We start from the raw sequence: 15,070 nt of genomic DNA, 5'->3' as shown, positions 1-15,070 counted from the left end.
TATATTGATCTTAGAATAATATCAAAATTAGATTGACGGCTTTTAAAAGTTATGACACTTTTTTTCCACAAATACCTCATTTGTTAAGGACAATTATTTTAAAATTAGATATCAATTCCATCTATTTTAATAGATCCAATGTCAATATTAACAATAAACTGTGATTTGTGATTTGTTGCTTTTTAATTTACCAGCAAGATGTAGATAATAGCCTAGTAGCTATAGGTACTGTATATAAATATACAGCGTTTTACATGCAAAATATTGAAGAAAACTTTCATATTTGATATCAATTCAATATGATTGTATAAGTCCCTTGGGGTGGGGAAAGAACCCTGGGCCTATTTTTACATCAGGATTGTGTTCATCTCTTGGTCAATTTGGCTTAATTGACATAAATAACTTCTCTGAAACTAAGCAATCGATATAGTTCATACTTGACTGGTAGCATCATTTTGGGTAGGGATTCAAAATTGTAAAAATGGTGGGGTTGACCCCTGGGGGGCAGGGTCAAAAGGGGTCAATTGGTTTCTCTGTTATGGATATAACTCACATTGGTGTGGTAGCAATCCCTATGGGGTTGTACCCAAAGTCAATTTCATTTCATGGATTAATTGCACAATTTGGTATAAAACCTACATTTGTATGGTAGCATGGTTATGGGGTGGGTATTCAAAATTGTACGAATGTTGGGGTTAACCTCCCGGGGGCTGAAGGATGGGACCAAAATAGGTCAATTTCGCTAAATTGACATTTTTAGAATAACAATAAACCAATGTACATGTACCCATATAAAATGCTTATGATATATTGACATAGAAATACCAGCGACAAATAAACTTAAGCATCATTCTTGTTTCATATCTCATAAAACCAGGTGAGCGATAGAGGCCCTCGGTGCCTCTTGTTTTATCTGTGAAACCATTCAGATCCCAACTCCATAATCTTGCTGGACACCCCTTTTGAGGCAACAATTGAATTGCAATTCATGGATAATTTTTAATTTTGGCAAGAAAACATTCTTTAAAGGGCATGTCTGCATCATTTTTAATAATTTGCCCTTGAAACTTCGCACACACCTTCATAAGAGCCGGTTCTTTAAAATGTGAATGAAGGTCAAGGACAGAGAGATAAACTCAATATTTGTAGCCAGTCACACATGTTACATGTATCTGTTTGCCAAATATCCAGCCTTCATGTGTATGTGCAGTTTTGGGTCATTTTTTCATTTTGGTAGGAATTTCTTTTTAAAAGTTAATAATTTTGAAAGAACTTTGAATTTTTTTCATCATTTGACCCCCGTGACCTTGAATGAAGGTCAAGATCAAATATAAGTATAACATTTGTAGCCAGCCATACGTTATCGATGCGCCAAACATCAAGCCTTCATGTGTATATAGATAAAAGAGCAGAAACCTTTATTCTGCAATTTTGGATTATTTTTTAATTTTGGCTGGAGAAAATAGCTTTATGATTCTTTTCCAAGTGCCATATCTTTCTGCCTTATTTTTATCTGATGACAATAAAATATGCACATTCTGTTTCAGTGGACTATGCTCTTTCATATGAAATGAAAAAAATAATCAATTTGAGATTTTTATTTTTGACATTCGAACCCATAACAAGTCGTTGGCCTTGACATTCTCTGACGATATGTCATTGAGAAAAGTTTGCCCTAACCACGTGCTAACCAATTTCCAATGAAAATGAAACAAATTATGTGTGATGAGTTTCCTATATAAACTATAGTAAAATGTATCCTCTCCCCAGGGAGAATGCGACACATAGGGGGCCATGAAATTAACAATTTTGATAAAACAGCTTAAGAACCTTTTGTACACCATTCTGCGATATCTTGGTCTTAAGAAGAAGACCGACGCATGACGACAGATCAAATTATAATGGTGTATATTATGAGCTGAATGTCAAAGGATTGTAAACTCTGTACAAATTGTATTATATTATCAGGCAGTCAGCCTAAATGTATGTTTCATATCTACCATATTAGAAGTTTGATGTTTTGTACGATATATATATATACTTAATTTTTACACATACATTAAATGAGTTAGCTACTTTCATAAATTAAGATGTTTTTTCTAGAGTTTACTAGGCCGGATGAAATATGATCATGAGCAATCAGTATGGTCAATATGAGATTTGATAAAATGCCTCTCGTAGGTCAACCACTCATGATCACTCAACTTCCTTTTGTAGGAGTCAATATTATATGTACGAGAATTAAACTCTCGCGATGTCTGTTGCACATAAGTACAAAGAAATACATTATCACTTAAGCCGAAAAAATTCACACTTAAGTAGCAATAACACATAATAGTCGAAAACCCAATATATGTGATCAGTGATAAGAAACAGTACTTTAAGCATTTTTGGCAATTTATCCTGAAACAGCTATAGCCTTCCATATCTGACATCCCACAGATTGTTGCTTGTATATATATATAGTTTTAAAGGTCAACATTGGAAAAAACCTAAATGGTTATACATGAATTCATAATAAATAGAATTATTGACAAAAAAGTTTAATTTATTTTCACACTTTCTGGAGACCAATAAGGAGATTGATGATTATTTTAAGGGATATGTTCGCGACATGAAAATCAAACATTTTTAATTAAATTTCAAAAGCAAATATAGATTTATTTTGAAAGTTATGAGGAATATTGATATTTGAGAAAGTCTTATATTATATGGATTTGATATCGATTGCCAATAGATATACATGTATTTATCATTTTACATGAAAACAACAAAAAGTTATATTACATTAAAACAACAAAAAGTTGTACTAATAGGTTAAAATGCAATTGGTATACATTTTGTTAATCTACAATTACTTTGTATTGTTTAAATATTCTATGTAATACAAACATTTCACAGCTTGGTGCATACAAATGTATATATATATTACATGAAAACATTTGAAAAGGTTGAATCGTGAGCTGAATAATATATAAATAAGACAAGCTGGTTCAATAATAATTTAGTATTTTCATATATATTACGAGCGCCAGTAGCTACTGCAGTAAACCTTATCACAGAAATCCAGATTCTGTATATTGTCTCTGTCGGGGAAGGTACAGCACAAATGACCACCACGACAGATATGTGCCAGTTTTCTTAGTTTTAAAAAATAAACGATCGAATTCCATCACGCCATCACGTAGGTCTACCGATTCATGGATTTGAAACACAGGGACTTCGATCAGTAATCGCAGTAATCCGAAGGGTTCTGGGGTTGATATCGCCTTAAAGCTGATTAAAGTTTGCATATAGTATATAGCAAGATCGTCAGAAAATTCGGACTATAATCGCAGTAGATATTGTGATTTTGTGGTCTGGCCAGGCTTGAACAACTTATCGTAAACAGTTTCGTCCTAAATAAACAAACACTTATTTCAGTGGGTCAACAAACAGATTTAAACTTTGTAAGCAACTTGCCTTTAATTCATGTTGATAGATATTAATTTCTAGCGACAAACATCATTTTGATGCTTCGTGTGAAGCCCGTGTCCACGTGCCTCCATTTTGACAGAGTGCTCGCTCACGTAAACAGACGGAACACGTGATCGCTAAATATCGGACTAAATCTCATCAAATCTCGTGAACAAACTACAAAGTTGTAAACAAGAAATGTTGTTAGCCAAAACCTGGAAGGTATTATGACAAGAGATCCCAGAGGGATCTTGGCGCCCACCATTGAATGATCTTCATAGGTTCCATGTCAGATTGATCTTTTCTCTACTTTTCCCTTCATTTTACTAATCTGTGCAAATTGAGACATCCCTCCAGTACTTTTCAAACAAGGGAATCCTAGCTATATAAGAAATTTGAGATTTAACGATAATGGCTGTTTGTTTGCCAGGTTGTTTTCAGGACAGACTGGTCCAAAAATGCAATACAAGGGACCAAGGGGAACCTACTTAAGAAATTTGAGAAAGATCCATTCAGTACTTTGAGAAATAGAGATAACAAACTTCAATTGTCAAAATCCAAGATGGCGGTCTGTCGGCCATATTGTTTTCCAATTGATCTCAAAATGCAATTATCATAATGAGGCACCAAAGGGAACCTCCATATGAAATTTGAGAAAGATCCATTCAGTACTTTCTCAGAAATAGCGATAACAAACTTCAATTGTCAAAATCCAAGATGGCTGCCTGTCGGCCATGTTGTTTTCTGATTGGTCTCAAAACGCAATATGCATAACTAGGCACCAAGGGAAACCTACATATGAAATTTCAGAAAGATCCATTCAGTACTTTCTCTGAAATAGTGATAACAAACTTAAATTGTCAAAATCCAAGATGGCTGCCTGTCGGCCATGTTGTTTTCAGATTGGTCTCAAAACACAACATGCATAACTAGGCACCAAGGGAAACTTACATATGCAATTTGAGAAAGATCCATTCAGTACATTCTCAGAAATAGCGATAACAAACTTCAATTGTCAAAATCCAAGATGGCTGCCTGTCGGCCATGTTGTTTTCCGATTGGTCTCAAAACGCAATATGCATAACTAGGCACCAAGGGGAACCTTCATATGAAATTTGAGAAAGATCCCTTCAGTACTTTCTCAGAAATAGCGATAACAAACTTCAATTGTCAAAATCCAAGATGGCTGCCTGTCGGCCATGTTGTTATCCGATTGGTCTCAAAACGCAATATGCATAACTAGGCACCAAGGGAAACCTACATATGAAATTTCAGAAAGATACCTTCAGTACTTTCTGAGAAATAGCGATAACAAAAATTGTTTACGGACGGACGGACGGACGGACCACGGACCACGGACGCAGGGCGATTTGAACAGCCCACCATCTGATGATGGTGGGCTAAAAATCAGGAATTTGTTTGCGCTTGGTTGTTATGCCATCTTTATTTCTAGTAGTTAAACAAGTGTCCTCTGTAAGGTAACGTCAGAATCTCGCAGTTATCACCCTTCAAACAGTATTTTCAATATAGATTTGCAACAAGAGATCCCAGAGGGATGTTGGCGCCCACCATTGAATGATCTACATAGGTTCCATGTCAGATTGATCTTTTCTCTACTTTTCCCTTCATTTTACTCTAATCTGTGCAAATTGAGACATCCCTCCAGTACTTTTCAAACAAGGGAATCCTAGCTATATAAGAAATTTGAGATTTAACGATAATGGCTGTTTGTTTGTCAGGTTGTTTTCAGGACAGACTGGTCCAAAAATGCAATACAAGGGACCAAGGGGAACCTACTTATGAAATTTGAGAAAGATCCCTTCAGCACTTTCTCAGAAATAGCGATAACAAACTTCAACTGTCAAAATCCAAGATGGCTGCCTGTCGGCCATGTTGTTTTCAGATTGGTCTCAAAACGCAATATGCATAACTAGGCACCAAGGGAAACTTACATATGCAATTTGAGAAAGATCCCTTAAATACTTTCTCAGAAATAGTGATAACAAACTTCAATTGTCAAAATCCAAGATGGCTGCCTGTCGGCCATGTTGTTATCCGATTGGTCTCAAAATGCAATATGCATAACTAGGCACCAAGGGGAACCTTCATATGAAATTTGAGAAAGATCCCTTCAGTACTTTCTCAGAAATAGCGATAACAAACTTCAACTGTCAAAATCCAAGATGGCTGCCTGTCGGCCATATTGTTTTCCGATTAGTCTCAAATCGCAATATGCATAACTAGGCACCAAGGGAAGCCTACATATGAAATTTGAGAAAGATCCCTTCAGTACTTTCTCAGAAATAGCGATAACAAACTTCAACTGTCAAAATGCAAGATGGCTGCCTGTCGGCCATGTTGTTATCCGATTGGTCTCAAAATGCAATATGCATAACTAGGCACCAAGGGGAACCTTCATATGAAATTTGAGAAAGATTCCTTCAGTACTTTCTCAGAAATAGAGATAACAAACTTCAACTGTCAAAATCCAAGATGGCTGCCTGTCGGCCATATTGTTTTCCGATTAGTCTCAAATTGCAATATGCATAACTAGGCACCAAGGGAAACCTACATATGAAATTTGAGAAAGATCCCTTCAGTACTTTCTCAGAAATAGCGATAACAAACTTCAATTGTCAAAATGCAAGATGGCTGCCTGTCGGCCATGTTGTTATCCGATTGGTCTCAAAATGCAATATGCATAACTAGGCACCAAGGGGAACCTTCATATGAAATTTGAGAAAGATCCCTCCAGTACTTTCTCAGAAATAGCGATAACAAACTTCAACAGTCAAAATCCAAGATGGCTGCCTGTCGGCCATGTTGTTTTTCGATTGGTCTCAAAACGCAATATGCATAACTAGGGACCAAAGGGAACCTACATATGAAATTTGAGCAAGATCCCTTCAGTACTTTCTGAGAAATAGTGATAACAAGAATTGTTTACGGACGGAGGGACGGACGGACGGACGACGGACCACGGACGCAGGGCGATTTGAATAGCCCACCATCTGATGATGGTGGGCTAAAAATCGATGCAGGTGTAGATATTTACAAGACATTATTCTTATTGTTTATTCAAAATAGTTCCTGAAATGTTCAAAACATTATCAGCATAGTTAATACATTTCTGTGCACATCTACTTTGAATGACGGACTACAATGACGTGTCTCATACTTGGAACTAATTATAAGCGAATCATTACCCCTAGTTACAGATATTACCACCAGAGGTCTCAAATTCCGGGCTTCCGCCGAAGAGAAATTTATACTGAATATACCTTTTTTCATGTAATAGCACTTTATTTGTAGTCTTGATAGTTTTCATAAATGTATATATAGTTCAACTACATCATATATGAACCGAAAGAAACTACAAAATGAACTGTGAAAGGAAATATAACGAAAATGAAAGTGAGAGATTGTGACGTCACAACTCGTAGGTGATTGTAATATGGCAGGCGTAAACGCCTCCATAAAAATCCAGTTAAATTTTTTGGGACAAACAGGATTTGTTTACACAGGGGTCTAATTAATAAGTAAACACATAAGACTATTATAGCTCTCATTCATTTATGATGAAATCCAGGTAAATACAAGTAATACAGGTAGATATGTGACTATATACTCTTCTAGCAAAAAATCTAAATCGATATCGTCATCCCACGACAAAAAGTCTGAAGATGCCATCTAGAATACATAGTACCATGATTCACAGTTAAGATGCAAGATTTTCTGCTGTTAGAACTAATTCTTGTGCTCTCCAATTGAAAATGACCATAAGGCCATCATTAAAAAATTCTTTGTTTGCTGTTGCCTACCCACCCCTTCTAGGAGTGGGTAGGTAGGTGTTTTTTTTTTTTTTTTTTTTTAAGTTGAGACATTTTATAGCATAATTTTGTGAAATATTACAAAACAACTGAAACATCATGTGGACATGTAGTGTAGTGTGTTAAAGGTACAAATTTATTGTCCCTATTGTACTGATGGGCTTAATGCCTAAAGTTTGAATAAAAACTTGAAAACTTGATTGTCTATGTGTTATATTTACCCTGGATGTTTTTCTTGGTAGATTGGTTACTGCATGCGCACTGTATTGCCACTTATCTTGAACAATGCACCCTTTGGTTCTTAATCTGACATCCTCTGCTTAATGCTAGCTGGCTTTGTAACATATATATGCATGGTGAGTGTCAGATATGATGTCTTTTTCAAATGTACATGTACCATATATCATATGAATCATTTAGCCAGGATGTTCAAGCAACCTGGGGGTTCCAGCTAGTGTTTAAATAATAACACACACATATATATATATAACTTAAATAATTGAACAATTTTATTTAACACTTGAATTAATAAATTGAAATCTCATTGAACACAAAAATATGTTAAAACACAACAAAACTGAAGTTGACACGATATGAGAAAATTGTTAATAATGACATTGGATGGAATGGATTTTTTTTTAGATCTGGACTAGTAGATATTGATAGTGTGGGTATTGCACAAAAAATATAAAAATACAAAAACATAAAAATATGTTAAAACACAACAAAACTGAAAATGACACGATATGAGAAAATTGTTAATAATGACATTGGATGGAATGGATTTTTTTTTAGATCTGGACTAGTAGATATTGATAGTGTGGGTATTGCACAAAAATATAAAAATACAAAAATATGTTAAAACACAACAAAACTGAAAATGACACGATATGAGAAATTGGAATGGATTTTTGATAGTGTGGGTATTGCAAGCAATGTTCATATTGCAATATTTGGGGGCATATTGCGATATGTTAAGAAATTTTGTCGATTTAACATGTTACAAAAATGTACAGGAAAACGGACAGATATAATAAAACATCAGGTAATCAAGTTTCAATGACAAATTTAAAAATGACAAACTGTATCTATCTATCCCTAAAAATTATCACAGCAAACAAGTTTAATTTGGCTGATATACTTTTGCTATAACATTATTTCTAAATAATTCGTTAATAATTGTACTTAAACAACATTAAAATGACTAGAACAAAATTCAAAATCACATTGCTATATAGTATTGCAAGAAAAATACTGTAAGTGCAATATATTGCCCACCCCTACTAAGTATTGATACTGTGTATGTTACTATGTATCTGTTATACAATATTTCATAAACAGACAAATTGTCATTAATACAAAATTAACAAAAGGACAGGTCAGGGTGGACATGATCTGCTCGACTGAATTCAACCAGTGGTACCGAGTGGTACTATATAAAGGCGAGTCTGTAGTCGAGGACTCTGTCAGACAAAATCGTTAGAATGGGGTTTCAACTTCCTGCCCCCTCGCCTGCATCTGCCAGGTTTGCATCTCCGCAACATGCCAGGCGGAACGGGCTACCTGCCTATCTGAATATTTCAATTTTTTATTGGATTCCTTTTCACACTGTCTTTGCCTGCCAATAAACAATCCGCACAAACAGGCAGAACAACACGATACTGTTTGAGCAAGTTGGCATCTCGCTGTACTCCATCAACAGCGCAGTGACAACACACGTCTTTCCTTGTGGCAAATCCTGTAGCAGAGTATGCAAATTCGATGTGGGTGTTGCAGGCTAGTTGCAACTTGACGAACACCATACCTTGCAAAGCATCACCTGAAATTAAATAATGATGGATACTTCACAGTGAAATAATTTGCAAATGCATACTATTAAAGATGAAATCCTTTTACAATACATTTAATTTATTAATTTTGAGCTTAAAATTAACATATACCTACTAAGTATTAAAGTATTAAATTTTGATTATTAAATATACTTCAACTTGTCTGCCAGTTTCCTGCAGGAGGTAATTTGGGATTAAATATTTACCATCTGGTGTCAGTAATGCCCCACACGAATAATCATGCCTTTCTAGAAGTCTCGTCAGGCTCCTGGACTCCCTCAGTGATAGCTGCTTTTTTGCATAAATGCAGCGGGGCTTTCTGCAGTCAGTGCAGGTGACGGTACGCCGTACATTCTGTGCAGTTAGCTGACTGTTCTTGGTTCCCTTTTTAAAACAACATGCATATATTTATTATAATACACTTACATTATACATACCAGTATATCAAATGCATATATTTATTAATTAAATTCAATTAAAAAAAATAGAATTACTGCTTAAAGATTTTTTTAAACATTCTTTAATTTGTACATTTTGTCCAGACATTCTATTTCAAAAATAAAATATTAAATATTGATTTTTCTTTCTGCATCAAAACAAATACTACATAATAATTATATTCTTACACCATTAAAACAGATTTAATATTATCACTCAGTGTATAAAGGCTTTAGGTAACTTTATTAAAATAAATATAACACATTGTCGAACAAATACCTGAAGCTCCTCTGCCACTGCAGCTACAGTTTTGTTTAAGGCAGATGGACGATCCTCATCTGTGGTTGCCTGGCCAATCACTGCCTCCAAAGGCTTGAAGTGGGCTTTGTCCTGGGACAGGACAGGGTCTGGCACTGCAGGTATTTCGGTCTGGGGACATCGTTTTGGTGTACAGCATGTAGGGTTTTCACACTTTCGTATTTGAAACAAATACTGTCGCTGGATGCAGTGGGTTTTCAGGAACTGTTGATAGTCTAAAATATATAAAGATTTTATATGTACAGTACAGATCTATACAAAAATGTTTTTATTTATAAATAAAGCAACAAAATGGGGAAAAATTACCTTTAACAATTTGAATTAATACTTTTAAAAACATAAATCGACGTCATAGTATTAAAAGGTCGTAAGTCAATCCCACTGGTGGAACTTGAGAAGTTCAAAATGTGAAAAGTTTACGCACGACAGACGACGCACGACGACGGACGAAACACGATGACAATAAATGTTAAGTATTCTTGCCAACAAAAATAAAAATTTCACACATTTAACCATATTATTAGGTCATCTGACCTGAAAGGTCAAGATGACCTAATAATATGTGTGTATGTGAATTTTTATTTTTGTTGGCAAGAATACTTAACTTTTCAGATATACAATGTACCTTGTTTGGAAGACAGGTCCTTCTGTGTGTATTTTCCAGTCATAATCTGCTGGTCTATATCATCCCGGATCTGGTGCTCCACCGCTTTAACTAGTTCGTCACTAGAGGCATCCCGACATTGGAATGGTGTTCCTTTTAGTGATAACCTCTCAGTACGTTCTCGCAAGACCGAGATAATCGGTTGCAGTGATTCCAGCCATGCCGGTTTCAGAGCTGGGACTTTCTCAGATTTCTTTCTTATCTCCGCCATCGAGTTCGCGCTTCTCAGAACTTGTTCAATGTCCCCATCACATTCTTCTCTTGCAATGGCTGCATTTTGGAAAGCCAGGTTCAAGGTAGACATGATCCGCTCGACTGGATTCAACCAGGAATGGCCTGGGGCTGTTCTCCCTGCCACAAGCAGGTCCAGATCTAGAGTTTTGAATAAAACTATTAGTGACAGCTTGACTGAGTGGTAGGTGAGTCTGTGGTCGGGGCCTCCGTCAGAGAAGATCATAAGAATTGGGTTTACCTCCTGTCCCCTTGACTGTAACATGGTTTGCATCTCCGCAACATGGCGGAACGGGCTACTTGCCTGAAAAATTGCGTCCTTGTATGTCACCGTCACCGAACCTGTGTAGAATGACCCATCCCTTTCCTCTGGAATCGCTACATTCAAACACACGGATGGTGTGATGGACCCTTTGCTTGAAATGTCGTGATCAAGGACAGAGAGCTGGGAAGCAGCGGGCACAATGCTCTTTTTCCCTCGGACGCCAGTAGTCACATGCTGCCCGGGCTCTCCCAAGTCAATCTTTGATTTATCATCGATGCTGAGGAAAGTCACGTGGTCTCTAAACTGGTGTGCAAAGTGACGCCTGTATTTGTACTGTGCTGCGCAGTAGTGATCATCTTGGTGTGAAAGTCTCAGTTGTCGCGTCTGTATCTTAAACTGTAATGGCACCTTGGACTTGTATAGCTTTGCTGTGTGGAGATATGCATTTTTTGGTGCAAAAGCAAACAATACGGAAGACTCGCTGGGAATGGGAGTGTCTGGTTCCAGCACCTTCTTCACATCTTCAATGAGGTCCCTGACTGAGATGTATGCTGACATGTGCTCAATATTATGTCGGCGCTCGTCTGCAGCACACATTTCTTCAACTTTTGCTGCAAGGATGTCATAAAAAACCTGAAACGTATCACCAGGTCGTCCTTTGTTCAAGTGGCGCATATCCAAAACAAGATCAGAATCCTCAGAGAGCAATGCTTGTCTCACCCTTGCATCCATTGCGGGATTTTGGTCTGAAGTGGCATCCAACGTAGTCTCGGCATATATGACACGAAGTACATGCTTTGGAATTGTGACATCGTGAAGATTGCAGTACCTGTGAACAAAATCCGTCCTCATCCTCCTTGTGTGGTATTCCGGTAACCTTGGTTTTAAGTGATGTACAACTTTAATTGCCTCATTCATCACCTGACTCAGACCCCTGTCTTTAGACACTTTCCAAAGAAATATGGTGGCACTACAAGAACCTCCTGGATCATACCGCAGAATGTTAATAGGGAAGGATAGTTGGATGTGCCGTGTAAAGATAAGGCGCTCGAACGTGTTCCGGAAGGAGACTGAAGCGTGAATTTCCTCGTCAAAGTAGAGATACTCATAAAAGCCAAGCTGGCCAAGGATAGAATCCAGCTGACGGTACTGATTTGGAACTGTGTCGACTGCTTCTACTTCCTGTAAGAATGCATGCTGCGCTACTTCCCTGACCGGATGATCCAACCGTTGCCTGTGCTTTTGTTCTTCATTGGACTTCAATAAAAAATCAGAGTATGAACTCATACATAGGGCAAATTTACTGAGGGTGTCCTTCATCTTTCCCCATTGTGCTGTATATGGAGATGCCAAAACTCCAAATAGTATGGAGCTGTGCAACCTTAGGGATTCTGCAGATAGCATTTGGACCTTCTGCTTCTTCCGTTTGGGGTCATTATAGCCCGTGAAAGTGGTCAGGAAGCTGTAAATTAATTTGAAAACATATTTACTGGTTTTGACAATTTAGAAATTAAGAAAATTCGGTTTAAAACAACATTTTTTTTGTAAAATATTTATATGTTTCGGTCTGACACATATTATATTGTATTAGTTTTAAATTTCTGTTTTTAAAACTCCTAATTCTTCTTGGTTAAATATTTATTAAGTAAATAAACTCAGTGTTCTACGACATTACTAGTAGATATTCGTTGACTTGCATCTAATATTTCCAGTTGGTAATCAAAGATTTTAGTGTATATGAAGTCAAGTGACCTTTAGAGGGGGAAATTAAAATAATAACTTCTGTCAAAAAGGGGTCGATCCCTCTAAAACTTGAACTTGAGTAAGTCCTTATGACAAAGTCACATACCAATTTGCAGCTCAATATCTTTAAGCACAACGAAAATAAGTCCGGGAAACTGTTGTGTGACAGGACAGACAGACGGACGGAGAGGAAACCTATAGTCCCCCCGTTTTCCAAACAGTGGGAGACTAATAATCTTGAATTGCAATTAGGAAACGATGGTAAAAAAGCCAATGTACCCTTTGAACATTTTCTTTTGAAAGTCTGAGTCAATTAAGATTAATAGTATTTGTATAATACCTTTTAAGCATGCCAAACTCTGTCTTGTTCCTTGACACAAGTTTCTCCTGTCCAAGGCAGCCATCCACATACCACAAGGCATTCGTTATAGCATCAACATTTTTTCTGATCACAGCATCGGACATTGTGGCGGGAAACTTTACATCGTCTTTCGCCAAAGCATCGACAACATCATTACACATCCGATCTTTTTCTGAAAGATATTGAAAATATCAAACTGTAAATACGAATATATTAACAACAGCACCGTACGCGGATGCATAATACGCCCGTCGATACACATCAGACCACAAATTGTCAAATTAAAGTACATAATTTAATTAATAATTAAGTCGTAAATTTTAAAACAATCGGTCGACATAGAGATCCAAATCTTCAGACAAGGTACCTTCACTATATTCAAATTAAAGTCCATTTATCATTTTAATATGTGCATCTCGGTTTCTTCATAGGTTCTTATAATTATATATTAAAAAGGACCTCTCTTTACACGATACATTGTACACCCCCCACCCACCCTTCGCATGTTAAACCTTTAAACAAAGGACGAAAAAATTCTAAAACTCCCGACACAGTAGATACACATTAATATTAAAGTTGATGCTTCAATATATTGATTCAAACTACTTTTAAAACAAAATATCAGAGAACAATAATACACTGAGGTTAGTCTTTTGCATGTTTACATTTTGTAGGCTAACCTCTACCACAAAATGTGACTTACCTGTGAATTTTTGCCCTGTAGCATCCTTGTGTTTCGCAAATTTCGACAATTCGGTCGCTGACGACATCAGGACACTGAAGGCGTTCCTTTTACTAGTACTAGTCGGGTTACTCTCCGATTCTGTTGTTGTGGTAGATTTGATCACTTTAAAAGTCGCATATTTCAAAGTGTTGTCGAGGTTTTGGGCTACCTCGATAGCCTCATCCATATGGGGGTGGAAGACAGTGATCGAGTTTTTTGCCGCAAGAGATAACTCAACCACATCTGTTTTCCCCGGCAGTGACGGCGAGTGTGTGCCGGTATGTAATAGCTCATCAAGCACTTCATTCCACGTGTCCCCGACACCAAACTCCATAATATAGTTGTTCTTGTTATGTTTATGCATATCTGGTTCTCCTTCATACACCAAACTACAGCACAGCGATACGTAATCATTGCTGACTGCAGCCAACTTTCGTTTTAGCGTAGCGACGTCCATGGCGGCTCCGAGCCCACAACGTCAGCAAGGTGCTTTGCACGCTTTAACAACTCGCTATTATAAAGCGTTTGAGCGACGAAGAGTCAAAACTAAAACCGAAACGAATCCGGTAAATCCGGAATCCGGAAATGACGATTTATAAAAAAAAAATGACCGAAAAAAACGTAAAAAAAATAATTCCAGCGGGACCATTTTTTTTGGGTAGGGCGGCAGCAGCAAACAATTAATTTTTTATTTTAGGCCTAAAATAAAACTTAACAACTTACCGGTGATCGGGTGACATGTTGACACAACTTGACGAGTACACAAGCAAACTCGCGAATGTAAAAAAAATACCAGACAGTCGTTCCGTGTTCAAGGCACAGGCGCACAGCCAAATCTCGCGACACAAAGCTTCTGCTTTAGATAACAAAAGGTGCATGCGAGATGTAGCGAGACTTACCTATCTTTCGAGTCTCTGTGATATACAAGTCACTGTTTCGTCGAAACACTTTACCTGTGGGTGTTCTCACCCGATATGATCTAGGTGACTGACCTTTACCACCTGACCACGCTGCCATTTGTTATTGTGACGGAAACGTACCATGTCGTGTGGAGCCAACGATGGTAATTCCTTTGACGTACGATCATGAACATCCTTCTGCTTATACTGAGTTGTCTCCCTTGTGTGACATACTGTAGAGCGGTCTACGACTCCTGGTTGTAACCGTTTACTGCTAACTGGAATGACAGATCTCAACTCCCTACTTATCAG

General features: G+C 37.2%; 1 protein-coding gene across 1 annotated transcript; it reads right to left on the bottom strand.

The window, feature by feature from the left end:
• Positions 1-8,866: 8,866 nt before the first annotated feature.
• On the bottom strand, positions 8,867-14,316 carry LOC117318247. The gene is made up of 6 exons (XM_033873255.1): positions 13,839-14,316; positions 13,115-13,307; positions 10,497-12,493; positions 9,833-10,086; positions 9,322-9,499; positions 8,867-9,105 (listed from the first exon to the last, which is right to left on the bottom strand). Exons 1-6 carry the CDS (start codon positions 14,314-14,316, stop codon positions 8,867-8,869), a joined length of 3,339 nt encoding a protein of 1,112 aa, XP_033729146.1.
• Between the last annotated feature and the right edge of the window lie 754 nt (positions 14,317-15,070).

This window comes from Pecten maximus, unplaced genomic scaffold (genome assembly GCF_902652985.1).
Source record: "Pecten maximus unplaced genomic scaffold, xPecMax1.1, whole genome shotgun sequence".
Taxonomy (NCBI): Eukaryota; Metazoa; Mollusca; class Bivalvia; order Pectinida; family Pectinidae; genus Pecten; species Pecten maximus.
The sequence above is the reverse complement of the archived record's forward strand: the minus strand, read 5'-3'. Positions and strand labels throughout refer to the sequence as shown.